The 19,276-nt window shown below is 38.9% G+C and overlaps 1 protein-coding gene across 1 annotated transcript in view; it reads right to left on the bottom strand.

Moving 5' to 3' along the window:
• Window positions 1-16,603, bottom strand: part of si:dkey-215k6.1 (transmembrane protein 132B) — a 475,575-nt gene extending 458,972 nt beyond the window's left edge. Inside the window, exon 1 of the mRNA XM_057831448.1 lies at window positions 15,880-16,603. Within this exon, the coding sequence (XP_057687431.1) occupies window positions 15,880-15,964 (85 nt within the window). The 5' untranslated portion in view covers window positions 15,965-16,603. The remainder of the gene's footprint in view (window positions 1-15,879) is intronic.
• Between the last annotated feature and the right edge of the window lie 2,673 nt (window positions 16,604-19,276).

Below are 19,276 nucleotides of genomic sequence, written 5' to 3'. Positions count from 1 at the left end.
ATGCAGAGACACCTCCTGGATCCCTTTTATTTTCAAGAATCTTCATTATTCACAGATGAACCCCTCAGCCTGGATTAAAAGGTATTATATGAATACAATGTGTTCATGGTGAGTCAACCACAGTCTTCCCAAAAAAGAGCTATTGAAGTCATCTGGTGACAATTCTTCTAGCTACAATATCGCAATATATCACAAACCCCCAATAAGTCACAATGTCAGTTTTCTACTGTTTCGTATGAAACATGATCATTCACTACCATCCCTCCTAGTTCAAACAGATTGGACATCTGTCGCCATCAAGGGAATTTGAATGAGTTAATAACAAGGTAACTCTAAAATTCCAGATTCCGTCACTGTCCCATCTGGTTTGGACCGCCTTTTTGCGGGCAGCATTTCCCAGTATATACTCCACCATTAAACAAAATGCAATACTGTTGGTATACTTTTTGAATAGTTATTTTGGGGTAATTGAAGTGTTAATTCCGACTTACACAGAAATTCGGGTTTCGCCAGCGTAAGAACAAAACTCGTTCGACTAATTATCAAGTAATTACTTTTCCCATCTTTGCAACCGTTACGGAGGAGCGTTACTACAGTTTGGTTGAATGAAATGAGAGTTGCCTGATTTGTCAGAGCATCCTGGGAGAGAGCAGAGTGGGAAGGGGCAGGAGGGAAGGGGGTGGTGACGCCATTGCAAATGCAATGATGATGCTCGCAGTAGGCGGAGCAGTTATGCAGCGTCGTTTACCGCTAACAGGAGCTGCTGCAGGCAGACCTGCTTACACAGAATTCTGAGCTATCATGGCGTAATGTGAAGCGTTTTGATGTCTCAAAAGAAAAACATCTTTGTGTCGAAACATGTTATTTCAGAATGATCTTTTGAATGAGGAAAATATGAAAATAACACTCATACGACCGATCACTTACGGTAATAGCAACTGGTAGCTACGCATGTAAATGCACCTTAGGAATAATTTTGGCAAACACAAGACCAGAACCAAATATCATAACCCAGGATGTATATCAAACTGTATGAGATTTGATTCAGGAACCAGATAAAGTATTTTGTCTGCCGCCAACTAGAGGTACGCTTTAATACTTACATGCAAATTTCCACTTTGCAAAGATGGTGTCAGACTTTGAATTGTGCAAGCTGATTATTATCAATAGTAAGTAAGTAGATCATGATTTCTATTGTGCATGATGGTAGTTATTAGTCAATGGGTACAATTTTTATTGTGCTAGGTACTGGTGGTTGGCATGGATAATAAAGGAGATAGTACCTTTTCTTGTAGGCACCGTCTAACTGTTTGTATTCCTCTAACACATCCAACATAAAATAAATAGCACTTATACAATAGTTTAAGGAAAACAAGCAGAATATATTTGCCATAGGGCATAAGAGATACATGACGCCTTGTTATCATGAAAGCCCAAGGTGTGCGTCATGCAACTGACTGAGCGAGATTGACACAAGTTCTCCCGGACAGTCCAGAACAAATGGCGGAACGTTGTGTCCCAACACAATGAACACCGGAGAACGCCCGATATCCAACTAATAACATGACTGACAAGACTCCAAGAGCCCCTTTGACGCTGAGGTGGCAAAATCCACAACAGTAACTCCCGAATCCTCCTGTCCAATCCACAAACTGGCACTAAATCTAAACAACGCCCAAACACACCCTTCTTTCTTCCCACTGCCAGCCCAGCGAGAGCCTTTAAAAGACTGAATGTTGAACTAAACATGGTCATTTTTCTCGGGAACCTTTTGTTGACTTGTGATATGGTGACCTTGGATCCTCGCCTGGGTCCCTCTCTTTGCTGTATGATTGTTGTCGACTCAGAATAAATTCTCAACTTTTGCTTCGAAGCATTCTTTCAGCTTTCAAAAAGGAGTCAGTACAATGGGTTAAGACTAAGGTGAATGAGTTTGGGCTTTTGGCTGTGTTGTTGGCCTCTCGCCGGCCCGGGTCGCTGGAGCTGCGCCAGCGCGTGGAATATGGAATTGTGGATACTTCTATTGTGCAAGTTGGAAGTTGTTATAATGAAGTGTGTACACATTTCTATTTTGCAAAACGTCATAATGCAACTTGCCGATTGCTGCGCATGGCGTACTTGATTGTGACGCGCAGGAGCGTGTCTTACCATGAGGCCTGCAGGCTGCTGCTTTGGTTGCTTTGTTTTTACACATCCTTCCCTTTCCTCCTCCTCCTCCTCCTCCTCCTCACTTCTCATTCAATCCTCCTCCTCAATCTTTTTTTTCTTTTGGCTCATCTCCGCCGCCGCCCGAATTCTCATTTCACACCACAACATCATCTCCCTTCATCCCATTTTTTTTCTTTCTGTGTCATCCAGCTTGTTGGCCTCGTCTGGCCTTTTAATGTCCCACACACACTCTTCTTCTCCTTCTTCCTCCGCGCTGTGGGAATGTAGCGGATGCTGTCGAGTGTTGTCCTCCGTTCCCGTGGCAACCCCCCCCCCCCCCGCTCAAATGCAAGAAGTCGAATGACATCATACATACACACACACACAAACACACAATTGCACTCATACAGCGTGGCCTCTTCCCAAATTGGATTAGATTTGAGTTTGCCTTGCTTGCGCTTTTGCACATTTTCAGGCTGGTGAGTAGAAGGCGGACAGCTCAAGTTGAGTAGCATTAAGGCTAGTTGTTGCGGTTGTGGTGATGGTGGTGGTGGGGTGGACGTGGACGAGGGAAGGCAGTAACATGGATGTTAAAGATGAAAAGACTTTGATTATTGTGTGTTTCGAGTAAATTTTTCTGTTTACTTTTTTGTATTTATTTCTACTTTCTACTTTTCACTTATTAAGTACTATAACATTTTAAATTGATTTTTTTAACCTCATATTAGTACATTTATTTTGTATTGTTTTAAATTTTCCTAACATTTTATTAGTATTGTACATATTAATATTTTTTTCTACTATTTTGTATTACTTTTTAATTGTTGTGACATGTTTATTCATCTTAATGAGCATTTTTACCCAATTTAATTTGTGTAGGATGTGTCAGTATAAATAAAACATTTTTCATTACTATTTTTGTCTTTAAAATCATATGAGTGAATACGCTTTCTGAATTCATTTATATTTTAATTTCTTTCCAATATATAATACAGGTTGTCCACAGGTTACGAACGAGTTCGTTCCTACGCTGGCGATGTAACCCGAATTTACGCGTAAATCGGAATCAACCCTTACCCTTACCCCAAAATACCCCCTTAATCTCAAAATAACGATATAAAAACATGAATTAAACGTCATATCAATAAAATAAAAAATAAGATACTACACTTACCATCAATGCTGAGAGCAGAGTTGTTTTCGCCAAAGATGATTATAACTAGTGTTGCACCGATACCAATTTTTGGGCCCGATACCGATACAGATACCTGGCTGTGCAGTATCGGCCGATACCGATACCATTCCGATACCACTCTGTTAGCAAAAAATAAAAATAAAAAATACACATACATACAACGATACAGTTAAGTCATGGTTCAGTACGATTTTCGATACAATTCAATACATTTAATGCTCTGAAACAAAAAATACAACTGTTGTCATTATTATTATTATTATTTGCTAACAAGCAAAAATAACATCATATAAAAAAGCATTTTAGTGCATAATATTTATGTGCTTACTTCTTAGTGATCTGAAGAAATTTTGGATATAAGTGCTGAGAACAATCTTTACTGTTTGTACAGTGGGGCACACTGTTGATTGCTGCAGCTCTCTTAGCAGCTATATTTACCATATAAGAAAAATATCCTATTTGTGGTCCGAGTCCATCTGTAACATGTACTGAATTAACACTATTTGTAGCATTATCTATAGTCACTGGTATGGATTGATTTGGCCTGCTTAACTTCCGTTCAGTCATGGCGGTTTCTAATTCATCATTGTAGTATATGGACTACGCGTCGCTCTAGGCTCACGCAGCTAATGGCATGGGATCTAATCTAGCACATCTAGGTTGCTATTTGATGATATCTAGTGTGCGCGCTGCGCCGCTTGAGTGTTTTCTGGCCACAGAAGTCACTTCTGTTCATTACTGCACAACACATATGACAATCGACTTTCATAAACAGGACGAGTTTGAAGTACGGTGCTCTTAATTTGCCACTCATTGTTCATCATGAAACCGTGATATTGCTTAGTCTCCCACGATTTTAACCTTTCTGATCCCATCGGCGCTAAAATAGCAGGCGTTAGCTTACGCATGCTAATTGTTTGTGAATGCCATGTTAGATGAGCAGCGTAACTTCGCGGATATGCGTTGTAGTTTACATCCTTAAAATTGAAGACGAAGCAGTTAATTTCGTTTGGTAATTTTGAGACAAAGACATACAGATGTCATGCATCGGGATTTGGGAAGTTAGCTCACGTGGGGAGGACAGTGCATTTGCGTTCAAGTGATGCCAGTAGATGGTATCGGCGCCCTAAATGTTGGTACTCGTCGATACCGATTCCACCAATTCGGGCCGGATCAGCGCCCCCTGCCGATACTGGTATCGGTATCGGTGCAACTTTAATTATAACGAAAATATTTCGTCAACAATCATTTTATTCATGACGATGATGGGATGAAAACAAGCTAAAAACGTGTTTGGGAGACAAAAACATAACGGGCCTAATGCCAGTTTTCGTGTGACGAGACAAGACAAAAATGTGCAATAGTTTGCGTCACGGTCACAATGTGTGACATTTTTTGTGTAATTAGCCTGCATCTAGGTTGTGTCACTCAGGTGACATGCTTCACCTCACCACTCACCAGTTCAGTGTCCTTTCCAGTCCCAAGACTTGCACACACGGTAAGATGTTTTCTTATCATGGCCAGAGAGAATATGCAAATTTGTTTTAGCCTTTAAAGGTCTGTGCTGTGTGATCATCAAACAATAAATGTAACTCATAGCGTTAGCATAGCTTTCGCATTAGCATTAGGCTAATGCTAACAGCAAGCATCAACTTTTTTTTTTACATACGGTTTTTGGCATCCAGGTGGGTATAATTGATTGAAAATAATGTACTGTTTTCCTGCTGTGTGTATTCTCACCAAGTTCGCGTTTTCCTTGTAGACGCTACAATATGTGCTCGTTTATCAATGTTCATTCGACTCTATTTATTTATTTATGGAGTATTATTTTATTTTACAGAGAAAAACTTTTTTAGCAAACGTTGACTGAAACTGGACGAAATTAGTCTTGAGTTTTCATCAATAAAAACTTGATGAAGACAAACACATTTTGAAATGACTAAAATATAATTGACTAATAAGTATTAAGTAGTATAGATATATTATAAAGACTAAGACTAAAATTTAAAAGGGCTGCCAAAAACAACACTGCTCCGCCATGCTTGCCACGACAGCCTGTTCCCTGCAGAGCTGCTGAATTACAAATGCTGCTGTTCATACTACATTGGAGATTCTCATACATCCATATCTTGTTTTTTAGGGGTATCCTAAGCAGGCACCATTGACCCGGGCTATCTTAGCCACTCCGGAGCCCTAAAACTAACAAATAACTAACAAACTGCACAGAATTGCTGAAATCAAATAACCGGCTAATTAAACCTAGCTAACTGGAAGATTGAGCCTTATGTCAGAAATTCTGAACTTCACTTTAACACTTTAAATTCATTTATAGGCAAGTCATTTACATGCAATGACCTTTTTTGACCACCGGGGGGCACTCCCCCCCCCCCCCCCCAATCCCCGCCTATGGGTTCAGTGTCTTGACTAAGGGCACTTGGACAGTCGGCAGTTGTAGCCAGGAATCGAACCGCCGACGCTTTGGTCCCAGGATGACTTGAGCTACCAAGTGCGTGACATCATTACATAATTCCAGAGAGGGAAAAAAAACAACCTGCAGAATCACATTGCATTCCACTTTTTCTCTGCTTTGATACTAACTTTTTGGATGAGTTTGCAGAGGAAAAGGTTATCCGTTGGCTGTACTTTTTGCTATCCTTTCTTTTATCATCTTGTTTTTCTCGTCAAACAGAAAGAAAATATTCATCCCGCTTCTTCTCGTTCATCCATTTTGTGTCCGCCTCCTTTCCTCTCCAACCTCTTGCAGAAATTCTTCCACCTGCTACTCTCCACCTCCTGTCCCTTGCGCGTCCACATTCCTGTGAGAGAGTGTGTGCTAGATCTAAATGATTTTCTATTAGCGCCTGCGCCTGTTAACAGCGCTCCATTTGATCACGCTAATCAAATTGAAAACCTTCATCTCGCCGCACAAACACATTGCAACCCTGAAAGTGCCTGTCGGTTTTATGTGCGTATTTGTGCGTTTTTGTGTGTGTGTCCGTGTAAAAATCAATAGTGTGCTGTGATGTGGTTGTCGTAAACAAGCGTCCAATCTAAGCTTCTCAGATTTCTTCCCATAGCAGATAATAGAAATGGCAAGTGAAAGGTATCAGTATTATTTTCCAATAATTTTGAGTAATGTTTCTTTTCGTCTTTTTGAATAATAATATTTTACTTTATTTTTTTCAATATCAATACACTGAAGTTTTGGTAAATTGCAGGGGGATTGCAAGGTGAGAAAAATGTGGTGATTTGAGATACGTGTGACCCTACTGTTTTACCATTGACGTTCAGACAACATTTTTCTTTGACTTGGGCACAAAAATTTCAGATACAAGTGGCATCAACATAACTCCAATAACTTCACAATGCCCAGATCTTTTTATAGGAGGCCTCAAGCTAGTAAAAGTGGTGTAAGTGTACAATTTTAGAATACATACAAAACATTGAGCAAAATACATATATTTTGACAAAAAATAAGAGAAATTATGAACGTTTAGAAAAAAAATACTTGTAGCCTGTGACTTTACACATAGTGGCCGTCAGTGTTCCCTCTTAGCTGTGCGCGTGTGCAATCGTGCACTGCTTGCACATACTCAACGCACAAGAAAATAATGCAGCGCACAAAATACCGTATTTTTCGGACTAACCCTAACTCCCAAATGAAGATGCTGGATGTCCGTATAATTTCCTGAATCAATTTCGTCCTCGATACCAAACAGGTTCGCATCAACGTAAATAAATGATAATTAGTCGCTATTACAACAATGAAACAAACGGTTCGCATGCGTTCGCTAGCATTAGCACATCGTTCAAACAACCACACAACTGGCCCTAAGTTTCCGATCGCAGGTGGAAAACAGACAACAACAGAAAAGATGATACACACAGGTGTTGCCTCTGTAGAGATGTTTTACAAGCATAAACAATTAACGTATGTTCGCAGCAGTGTTTCTCTCTCTCTCTCTCTCTCTCTCTCTCTCTCTCTCTCTCTCTCTCTCTCTCTCTCTCTCTCTCTCTCGCCCACTCGCTCAGAGACGCTGCGTAGCTGTCCGTCTTCTTCTGGCGTGTGAGCGCTCTTCTTTGCGTAAACAAGTGCGAGTGCGCCCCCACTTGGGCGTGAAAGCACCACAAACTACAAGCATGCATTTCAATATAAAAAAAGTCAATAATACAATTTTACACACATTGCCAAAGGCAGAAGTTTACCAAACCATCAGTATCACTCCAAAACACCAAAATAACATGTGAAATTATATCATAGTGTGTTGGTAATTTCACACATAAGTCGCTCCTGAGTATAATTCGCACCCCGAGACAAACTATGAAAAAAACTGCGACTTATAATCCGAAAATTACGGTAATATTCATCAGAAATGTATCTAAGCGTCACCAGGACTACTGTCGGCGCCACGGTGATGTGTCAGCAGTTTGTTATGTAAGCAACATTCCTATTGGTGCGTTCGATACGGCAACGCGATGCTCCCATTGGTGGGGATTACCTGGGTGGGTACGGGAAAAATAAAGAGTGAAATGTGAGCTAGACTCCTGTGCTGATTTAGTGAAGCAACATTCCGTTGCCAATTTTTGCAAGCGCTACAATACCAATAAATATCTAATTTTAGAACTGATATCAATCTAGTAAAATAGACCAACAAAATAGTTTTCCATACCATTTTGCAGTGTAACTCAATAGCAAAAGGGGTCTAGCCATTGATACAATACAGTTCACTTCACTTACGTGACGCAGCCAATCATAGCATTGACAGAGGTGCACATATTTGCCCTGCTCAAATGCGCAGTGCGGGTTAGTTAGCTAACAACAGTGCAGTGGAGTTAAGAGGCGCAAATGCTAACCCCTTATCATGGCGAAAGGAACGGGCAGCGATACTACACTCATCAAGCCAAAGTAAAAAAAGAAATCCAGTTCTTTTAAGATGGAATGGCTTTCGGAGTATGTGCAAATAGAAGAACAAGCAGTGAAACTAAGTGAGACTTTTTTCGGTGTGTCTTTATGTTTTTTCAACCTGTCCTGTATAGCTGCTTAGACATGTGGAACAGGAATATTGAGTGTCATTATTGTCTGAACAGTTTAATGTGGGAATATGATATTCTCCCATTGTGGTTGTTCATTATGTTTTATTCATTAGCTCACCCATGCCACAACTGGACCTTACCTAGGCCAAAGCAGGACTCTTCCTATGGTTACAGCAGGACTCTTACATATAACAGTCCATATCACATGAACAACGAGATCTTTGTCTTTTTCATTTTAACTCATTCACTCCCAGCCATTTTCACCGGAGCAAGGCCCTTCGCTCACGTAAGTTTTACTGGTTTTTGACTGATTTTGCAAGGCCCACATAAAATTCTGTTCTATTGCTATATAAACATGGAACCCACCAAAAGAAAGATTAGAATATCTTCTTTCAGCAGGAAAAAAATAAATTCATATCTTTTTCCATTCTTTAGAAATCAGCATTAGAAAATAGCTTAGTTTCAGCAATTCTCCAATTTCTGATGAAAAAACAGAGAAATTGAGCTTTTTGTGAAAGCATATATTTCAAACATACCTTTGACTTTAACACAGCTAGTTCTTGCTTTAGTTACATCTCAAACATCTGAATAATGTTTTCCTTTTACAAAATAACATAAACAACAAGACAAATAGAGCTTTTGATAGCAAAGTAACAATTTATTTACACATAAATAACTGAGATGTGGTCGCGACAGCCGGGTTAACTTTTCACTCATCGGCGCCTGTCTCATAAAGATGGATTTTTTTGAGTGTCTGCAGGGTCTGCCAGCGAGCAGCACAGACTCAACGACATCGTCCGCTGCACTGGTGGTCCCGGTCATTCGGTCGTCCGCTGCCTGGCATCATTCCACCGGCACTCCGGCCGTGTGGCCCGGCTGTTCGTTGCCGTTGAATCGGGTACCAAATGGACTACTGCCCTCCAATGGTTGTTTAATTGCTTTAAAATGGATTTTTAGCTTTGTGCTTTGGAGTTCAGTTGAATCAGAACCCAGAGATGTCTCTTATGAAAAAAAACGTAAAAGATGTAAATACGTCTTTGGGACACTGAAACAATTAAAAATAGAACGTATCTATACGTTCTTGGGAGCAAATGAGTTAAGTGGGCCAAACCAACTATATTAAAAGTAAACTAATGAAATTTGTGCCGTAATGTCATTCTTTTAATAAGCCATGTAACTTGCTATGACCCAAGGTTTTGAACAGGCGTGAAACTGGTGTGTGGCCAAAACGTATACATCTGATGTTGCTCACCGTGGTCCGCAGGGAGCTTGTGTGTCTGCTCAGACACATGAAAAGTTACGAGTAAAGAGGGAACATTGGTGGCTGCCATTGACAGTGATACACATCCAGTGAATGAGTTAAAGTCTTTTCTTTTAGACACATGGATTGTTTTAGTTTTTGTTGAAACACTACAAACAAATGTATATTGAAATTGAGCGATTGTCCGGCCAATGATGATTAAGCAACGTAGCTGTGCCTTTAAATCCCTTAAACGCATATATGGTCATTATTTCCGCATGCTGATAAATGACGTTGGACTAAAAATGTTAATCCATTATGAGCCCTACCTGAGTAGTCTTGTCGGGATAATAACCCACAATCAACACACATGCACAAAGTCAACCGAGTGAAGTTAATGTATAGTCGCTGATTAACACAACCTTAAACCCCGCACACATGACAAACTAAATACACACACTAAACACGCATACACATGCACATTAGAGCCGTCCCGAATTGTCGACGTTGTCAATGAAGTAAATGCGTTGACGAGCACAACGACGGTCAGAGTCGAGTTAAAAAAAAAAATTAAACTGTATGCGTAGAAAGTTGAGAACGGCAGACACTAGGGATGCAAGCGGAGAAAGCGGGACAAAGCCAAAAAACCAGACCAGAGTGGCCAAAGTATGGACTTATTTTCAAGACATAAAGGAGGGTGTCACTGTCATGGGCATTCTCTGCAATGCTGTCGCAATGTCGTACTACTGCTACGTGGAAAAAAAGTCGTGTTATTACGTAGGTGTAACAAGACTTATTCTCATACTAATAGTACGCGGAAAAAAATTCATCTATTACGTTGGGTTTATGTAGCTGAATAAGCAGCGGCGTATTTTACGTAGCGCGTTGCCGCCTCTGTTAAAATCAACAATTTTGATAGCATTTTATGTTTTAGAATCTGTTTTAAAAATAAGGAAATCCTTATCGTTTTGCCTCATCTCCATCAAATTATAATCAATAGAACTATTCACTTCATCGTCGCTCCCAGCTAAGGTACATGTACGTAAAGTGCGTAGCGGTTTACAGCTACAATACACCTACGTAATAATGCGACTTTTTTTTCTCAGAGCAATAGTTCGACTTTGATCTCTTTTTAATTTATTTTTTAGGCCCTAAAAACTGTCGTAGCATTGTATCAATGTGTATCATTAGGTGTTTGTTTGTTTTTTCAAGTACTTCACTCCAGTGATATGTGACATTTACTTATCCACTCTGATGGTGCTCTCATGCTTAGACAATATAGACATGTATCAAAAAGAGAAAGTAAGAATTGTTTTGAATCCTGTTGGAAAAGTGAAGTCATGTGTTCTGAATCTGTTTACATTCCTTTCTTTTCCACGAGTTAATGCCATTAGCTTTTGACCTAATTGTTTATTTGTTATTTATTATTGTTATTCATGTGTTTATTTGTACTTTAATAAAGAATGCAAGTGTTCCAAAATGTTTTTATGAAATAATAATCATCAACAAAAAGTATACTAGTCGACTAATCATAAAAAATAGGCTGCAGACTAATCGGGGGGAAAAAAATAATCGTTTGGGACAGGCCTAATGCACACAAACACACAGGAAGTGAGCCCTACACGCTAATTGGGACGATAAAATGGTAGCTAAATACACAGCAAACCTGATGTTAACAGTGGAGCGCTCCTTGTTACACATTGAGGCCGTAGTTTGACCCAGGTACAAAATAACAGTACATTATATTATATATCAAATACAACAGTGGGGCACTTTCAGGGACTTCTACACAAAGGCGGAGTTTGACTTTTGGGGCTGGGGGTGCACAACATGTTGATGACCCTGAAACGCAGTGTAAGCAATTAAATTAACTTATAAAAATATTTATAATAATAAGTTGAAAATGAGCGTTTTTTGTTACCCATCATTCTCGAGGGGAATTCTAAATCAGGCTGGTTAGGATATCTATACTTTTCGCCAGGTTCATCATCCATTGAATATGGTACGCTCGCCGGTGTCATGCCAATGTAGTCAAAAATTGTATCACCTGGGCGGAGCCACTGAGCTCCACTGATTTGCTTGATTTCCGTGTTTTGGTAATGTAGTTAACTACTCTATTTTAAAACATGACCCATCCATTAAAAAATTTTGTTTTAATTCTGTCGTATAACATATCCCGTGGGATTATTTACACTAGATTCATGTTTTTGCACCATTTTGCTGCACTTTTCATTAAATCTACCTTTAAAAAAAATGTTTTTCATGTTATTTAATTTTATAAATTGTTCTTTTTCGTGATTATTGGGAACAATAACTGACGCATTGACCTGGCCCAGTGGGTTTTGACTGTGGGGCCAGTGAACTTCAAAAAGCCACTTCAAAAGCCACTGGCCCCCTATTTCCCTGCACTTCATGTTCATTTTGAGCCCTATTGTGTTCTTTTCTATTTACTGTAATTTTTTGCCACACAATGCCAGTCCATGAAAAAAAGGCCCACATAAAACCACTCTGTGGTGCAAAAAAGGTTGGGGACCACTGCTATTGAGGATTGGATGGCGATTACCTTTTCAAACAATAAGTGCAATTATTTTCTTTACAAGAAAAAAAAATGGACCTCAGATGTTCTTGAATTTATATTTGGTGACTCAACTTTATTTGTGCCAACTCAGCCCCAGCTGTTATGTTTTTTTTTTTTCATTCCGGCATAATCGCTGCACTATTTTCCGGTCTCAAGCCAGCGCACATCAGCACGTCCTGTTAAGTCTCCACCGGACCGTGAGCTGCTCGACCGGGCTTTGATTAACACGCACCCACATACATACGCACACAGGCACACACAAAAAAACCTACTCACATACATGTACAAGGACAGATGATGACGTAAACGCCAGTAAACGAATGAGTGCGATTAAACTATTTTATTTCATTGAAAGACCTTGAAAGTAGAAGTTTTAGCCTCAGTTACACTGATGCCACAAGTACACTGTACTTCAGTCCAAGTACAGACACATGTGTAAAAAAGAATCCAGTAAAAGGAAATGTGCGTATTCACCTCTTAAGTATTTTGACTGACAAGTTTTTAAGGACCAAAGTAAGACAGAATTTTGCTATCGATTATGGAGGTTGAAAATGCGAAATAGAGGATAACAGTGTAGTTTAAAAAAAAACTGCTAAAAGTACTGGCTATTGTATGTTCTGACTTTATTAGCTCAGCGATCAGCACACTCGATTTTAATGGTAACGAAGCAGATTCAATCCCCGGGTGGGATAAGAAATGCCGTGTAATCATGTCACCTCTACCATCAAACCAGTTACACATATATATATATATATATGTCTAGATATATATATGTAACTATATACCCACTCTGGTCAAATGTTGGTTTACTAAATCTCATTGTGTTGGCATTCTGTCACTCATTGCATGAGCCTATAATTCAATTCAACGTAGTCTTCATGCTCTCTGCAAACATTGCAATGATCTCAAATCCAAGGCGACGTAACGCTACCATCTACAGGAATGTTTGCCAGTGCAGTGGTTTACAAAACTGACTTTCACAGACAAGAGAACCTCTACCACCATGGCAAAACATACTCACTGAAAATATACATGTTGGCGGCATTCAAGTGATGGATTCCAGTTGACAAATAGAAACGTCCACAGCAGTGAATCAGTAGAAGTGAATATGAAATTTTGATTTCAGTCATTTACAATACCCATTTTGATAATTTGGCACAATGATCAAGGGCATAGGTTTCCATAGGGACAGTACGGATATAACACTACCAACTTTTCAGGATGCTCAAATTGTCCCCACCAACTTTTAAGGAACCTTATTTGCATTATATAATGAGTTCAATTATATAGGTCATTCAGATTGTCTTCCCATATGCTGTAAGGATAGAATTGACCCTACCACTATAAGTAGGTATTTTCATTATGTTCAGACTTATATTTACCCCTTTTCACTTGCTGAATGTGCAGGTCGATTTTTTGCCCCCTCAAACACATGTTTGATTGGCTGATGACTTGCATTTATTTATTTATTTTCAACATTATTTATTTTAAAACAGACATGTCCAAAGTGCGACCCAGGGGCAAAATACGGCCCGTGGTCAAATTTCATCCGGCCCCCAGCCTCTGTCATAAGATCAATAACGTCTGGCCCGCACACAGACTTAATAAATTGGTCAGCAGTACTGCTACCAGCATATGAAGTAGCTTACATACTAAATGCTGCTCCTCATTTACCCACTAAAAGGCAGCAGCACTCTAAGCAACATTACCCCGTGTGATCCTTGACTTCCAATTTTCTAAAATGGCGACAATCAACAACAACAAAAACTTGACTGCGACGGCTGACGCTTCAATGATAGGTGGAAATTGGACTATTTCTTCAATAAAATACACAACAACTGAGTCTGCCTCATTTGCAAAGAGACAGTCGCTGTTTTTAAAGAATTCAATGTGAGGCGATATAACCAAACAAGACACGCTGACATGTACGACAAGATTACGGGGAAGATACGCAGCGAGAAAATGAAGCAACTTTTGAAGCAAGTTTAATTTCACAGCAGTAGTATCTCGCAAGAGCCCGAGTGTCGAAACAGAACGGCAGGTGTGAGATTGTTGAAATTATTAATTTAAAAAAACTAATAAAGCAAATGTGACACACAGAATGGCTTGCTAAATTTGCTGAAATATATTGTTCTGCGTAAAGGACGTCAGCCAAGGTCGGCCCCCCTCATTTTTACCACACTAAATCTGGCCCCCTTTGCAAAAAGTTTGGACACCCCTGTTTTAAAATATTTTTATTTGCAGCCTATGCAGACACTTTTTTAGATAATTATACATTAATCGAGGTAAAAAAAGTTTTCATTTTTTGTTTTGTAGCTGTGGTTGTGGACAAAAGCAGTAGTTTTACCAGAAAGAAGGCTCCATTTTTTATTTTTGTTTTTAAGTTGTTGTTGTTTTTTTTCAATTATATTCATTTATTTAGACAATGTCAAGTGGTCTTAAGACAAATGTTTATTTTTTTTGCATTCCTGGATAGTTAAGAGATTATTAACATGTGTGTATTTAGTGTGTATGGTATTATTAATTATGTTCAAATATTGCAAATTAAATTTGCTAAAAAAATCCTGACATTTATTCTTGAATTTTTCACAATCTTTCTTTGGTAGTTCTTTTTTTTTTATTTTTATTTTTTTTTTATTTTATTTTTTTTTTTTAAACAAAGGTTTGAATCGCACGCTGTATCACCTGAAAGTTAGCATAAATCAATACAGATTTAGTTTTGCATTGATCATTTAGCCTATCAATTAATTAGGTTCATATTCGTGAGAAATGTAGTCCTGACCCCCGTTCACCCAATCTGTTTGGTGTTATTAATGTCTCGTCCCCAGCAAAAAAAGTGTACATGCAGGTTATACTGATATATTGTCCCTACCAATGTTGAGACCAAACATACGCCCTTGATATATGTGTATAGATACAGACACTTTCTTTTTTGAAACAATTTCAAAATGCTACCCATAGCTTTATCATATCAATTTCAAATGTTGGGAGTGAAAATCTTTGGAAAAAACAATAATTAAGTAAAGCTCAAACACATGAAGTTGTATTTAAATGCAGTAACAAAGTATTTATGTTCCTCCTGCCACAGACGCAACCTTTCCCATTACCCCCCAAAAATAACGTGCAAAACCTGCAACCAATCCTTAGATGTTGCCGCCTCTTTGGCGCAAAAAGAACATTACACGCACGCACAAATGTTGCATCGGACTTACAAAACGGTCTTTGGCATTTGCATGCGCCAATTCATAGTAAAAAAAAAAAGTCCGTTAAACGCGTGCGTAATGATACAAGACAACTTACATATGAAGGCACGTCAAACGTAAATGAAGCAATTTGCGCGTGGACCATTTTGCATCCTCAAAAGTGCAAAAGATTTTTCACTCCAATTTTGTTGCATTTGCTACAACAAAATATCGCTATTTGTGGTCTATCATCCAAATGGACACGTGAAAGCGTAAAAGTACCTTTTACGCGATGGAGTGACTTCTTAAAACGAATAAAATACATCACAAAACGTGTCGACCCCAACAAATCAGGATCGCTAAGTGGTCAAGTCCATCCCAAAAGTGGCGCGTTTCGAGCCTTAAATAAATGCTTAAGTGCGCCTTTTTTCGGTTTGTCTATAAACAACGCTAAAATGCATAAGCTATTGAATAAAAAATAGTCCAACTAAACTTTTCCTACCTTCCCATAGGAGGAGCACCAGCGTCCCCCAGTAGCGCGCGCGACCCCCGGGTCCTCCCGTTGCTCTCGCCCGGGTAGCCTCCATGCCTCCACGGGCGGGGAAGCTCCGCGCACACGGACGGACGAGGACACTCGATTCCCGCCGATGAGGGAACTTGATTCCGGATGGAGGGGAAAGCGTCTCGTCGGTAGCAGGGGATGAGAATAGAGCGACTACGGCGAGCTGAGCGACCTCATTGCGGAGTCGAATAGTCAAGCGGAAGTGTTTACAATCCGAATTCGAGCATGCACGACCAGAGAGGTCGGAAGCGGACCTGAAACGGATCCACTACTGGAAGGTGCGCAAACCTCCTTTAACAATCCGAACTTTTATAACCTGCGAGTAAGTTAAGAAGAAAAAAACGAGGCCAAAAAATGATAAGTCCAGTCTTCAACTCCCGCAAAAAGTGAGTCACGTGAGTTGAATAGATCCAATTTGGGTTTTAGGAGATGGTGGTGAAGATGGTGTGCTCCTCCTCGCCACCGAACTGTCACTGTGGTCCTCCGAAACCGGGCAATGCCTATAACCCTGGATGGGTGTGTGAAAGAAAAAGAGAGAGAGAGTGAGCGTGTGTGTTTTTAGAGGGGTGGGTGGAGGGGGCGTTCAAGTTGAGCGATCGGAAGCGGCATGGAAGAAGTGGGAAGAGAAGGGTGCATTGCATATGGTCATGATGAGGTAGGGTAGGGGATGTGGCAATTGGACGGACCAAAAAAAAGAAGTACCAATTTTCATTTAATTTTTAAATTTTGGGGGGTGGTTACTTCCTTACTCTGCATTACATTCTATTTTTAATACATGAGTTTATTGTTCCATATCCCGTATTAATATTATTATTAAATAATTAATTTAAAAAATAAAATAAAAAACATGGTGCAATTATTTGATTTCAACGTATACATATACTTGTATATTTTGATTGCATATCTATTTGAAAATATGTGATTTCTGTTTTATATTTATAATTATTTTCCAATATTTTGCATTCTGTGCACTATAGTATGCATACACTGTCACTCCTGAATTGTATTCTTTACATTTTTATTGATTATTTTAATTTTATTATTGATTTTAATTTTTTTTATTTTAATCATTATTAATAATTATTAGTGTAATTTTTAATGTATTAATTATTTTTACTATGCTCATGCATGCTATAATATTATTATATATTATTCTACATATCTGTTTTGTTATATTTATTATCATGGGTCCTGAATTTAAAATTTTAGGTATTATTTTAAAAGGCAGTATGTATTTTGTTTCTATTTTACATGTTATTTTATTTTGTAATTTGTAATTTATTTAATATGCCACTATAGGTACAAATATATATATATATATATATATTTTTTTTTTTTTTAAATCCTTTATTTGATTTTATTTTTTTAATCCTTTATTTTATTATGATTTTTTTGAGGGGGTGTATTTTGCATTTTTATATTTTTTCACATTAGTTATCTTTTATTTTTTTACTTACCCCTGAAAATGTATATATTTTTTATTATTCTAATATTTATGTTGCACACCTTTGTATCATATTTTACATTATGAAATTTATTTGATCGTACTGCATAATTTTTGACGTCATCTTTTTAAAACGATTGAACCTTTTTGTCTAATTACTTTGAAGTCAAAACACGCATGCCATCACGTGTCCATTAAAGATCAATAACACAAGTCTCCGTGCAGGGATGCCTGCGCGTGCGTGAATGGCGTGAGTACTCTCTGTATTATTCATCCGCAGACACACGCGACACCTGTTCTCCGTGTAATCGATAGACTCTTCATGCGCGCGCCGCGTGAACGCGCATCGGAGAACCACTTTGTGATAAAATGCATCCACTTTCGATTGACTCTCTTGTGCGTGTGCATCTGCGCGAATGCCGCGTTTGTGTGTGAGGTGACTCTGGGGAGTCTTTTTGAGAGGAGTGAGCGCGCCCTCTAGTGGCATTCATGTGCGTATTCATGTCTCGTCCTAATGAGTTACCAAAGGAGGTAAGACTTTTTTGTTCTTTTTTTAAGACATAAACTGAGTCAATTAATAGTCATTAAAATAGTAGTACCTATGTTTTACATGTATTTCTTTAAGGAGGGTGTCCTACTGAGTGACATTCTAAAGCTGTATCTTAATTCAGTCTGCACCCTTCTGGGCCAATTTTCTGTCAGACCAGCATATTTTATCAGAACAGTGTAACCGTGTGCCAATCTGACAACTACGGCTATCGTGCGAGCTACTCAATCATAACTGCTCAACGTTTTCCGTATAAAAATGCAGATATACAGTGCTTTGAAAAAAAATATCTGAACCTTTTGGAAATTGTCACATTTCTGCATATAATCACCATAAAATGTGATCTGATCTTTGTCAAGATGACACAGATGGGGAAAAAAAACAGTGTCTGCTTTCACTAAAACCACCCAAACATTTCTAGGTTCATATTTTAATGAGGTTAATATGCAATCAATGACAGCAGGGGGAAAATAAGGAAGTGAACCATCAAATTTAATATTTTGTGCCCCCTTTTGGCAGCAATAACTTTAAACAGATGCTTCCTGTAGCTGCAGATCAGTCTGGCTCATCGATCAGGACTAATCTTGCCTCATTCTTCTCTATAAAACTGCTGTAGTTCAGTCAGATTCCTGGGACGTCTGGCATGAATTGCTGTCTTTTGGTCATGCTACAGCATCTCAATGGGGTTCAAGTCTGGACTTTGACTTGGCCACTCCAGAACGTGTATTTTGTTTTTCTGAAACCATTCTGAAGTTGATTTACTTCTGTCTTTTGGATCATTGTCTTGTGGCCGCATTCATCCTCTTTTTGGCTTCAACTGTCTGACAGACAGCAGGTTTTCCTTCAAAACATCCTAATAAACTTTTGAATTCATTCTTCCATTAATGATTGCAAGTTGTCCAGGCCCTGAGGTAGCAAAACAGCCCCAAATCTTGAACCTCCCTCCACCATGCTTCACGGTGGGGATGAGATGTTGATGTTGGTGAGCTGTTCCATTTTTCCTCCACTCATGACCTTGTGTGTTACTTCCAAACAATTCAACTTTGGTTTCATCAGTCCACAAAATATTTTGCCAAAACATCTGTGGAGTGTCCAAGTGCCTTTTTGGGAACATTAAACAAGCAACAATGTTTTTTTAGACAGCAATGGCTTCCTCTGTGGAGTCCTCCCATGAACACAATTCTTGGCCATAGTTTTACATATAGTTGATGTGTGAGATATTGGACTGTGCCAGTTATTTCTGTAAGTCTTTAGCAGACACTCTAGGGTTTTCTTTTTTACCTCTCCGAGTATTCTGCGCTGAAATCTTTGCGTCATCTTTGGTGGATGGCTATTCCTTGGGAGAG

Source organism: Corythoichthys intestinalis, chromosome 3 (assembly GCF_030265065.1).
Source record: "Corythoichthys intestinalis isolate RoL2023-P3 chromosome 3, ASM3026506v1, whole genome shotgun sequence".
Taxonomy (NCBI): Eukaryota; Metazoa; Chordata; class Actinopteri; order Syngnathiformes; family Syngnathidae; genus Corythoichthys; species Corythoichthys intestinalis.
This window is presented reverse-complemented; position numbering and strand designations above follow the sequence as displayed.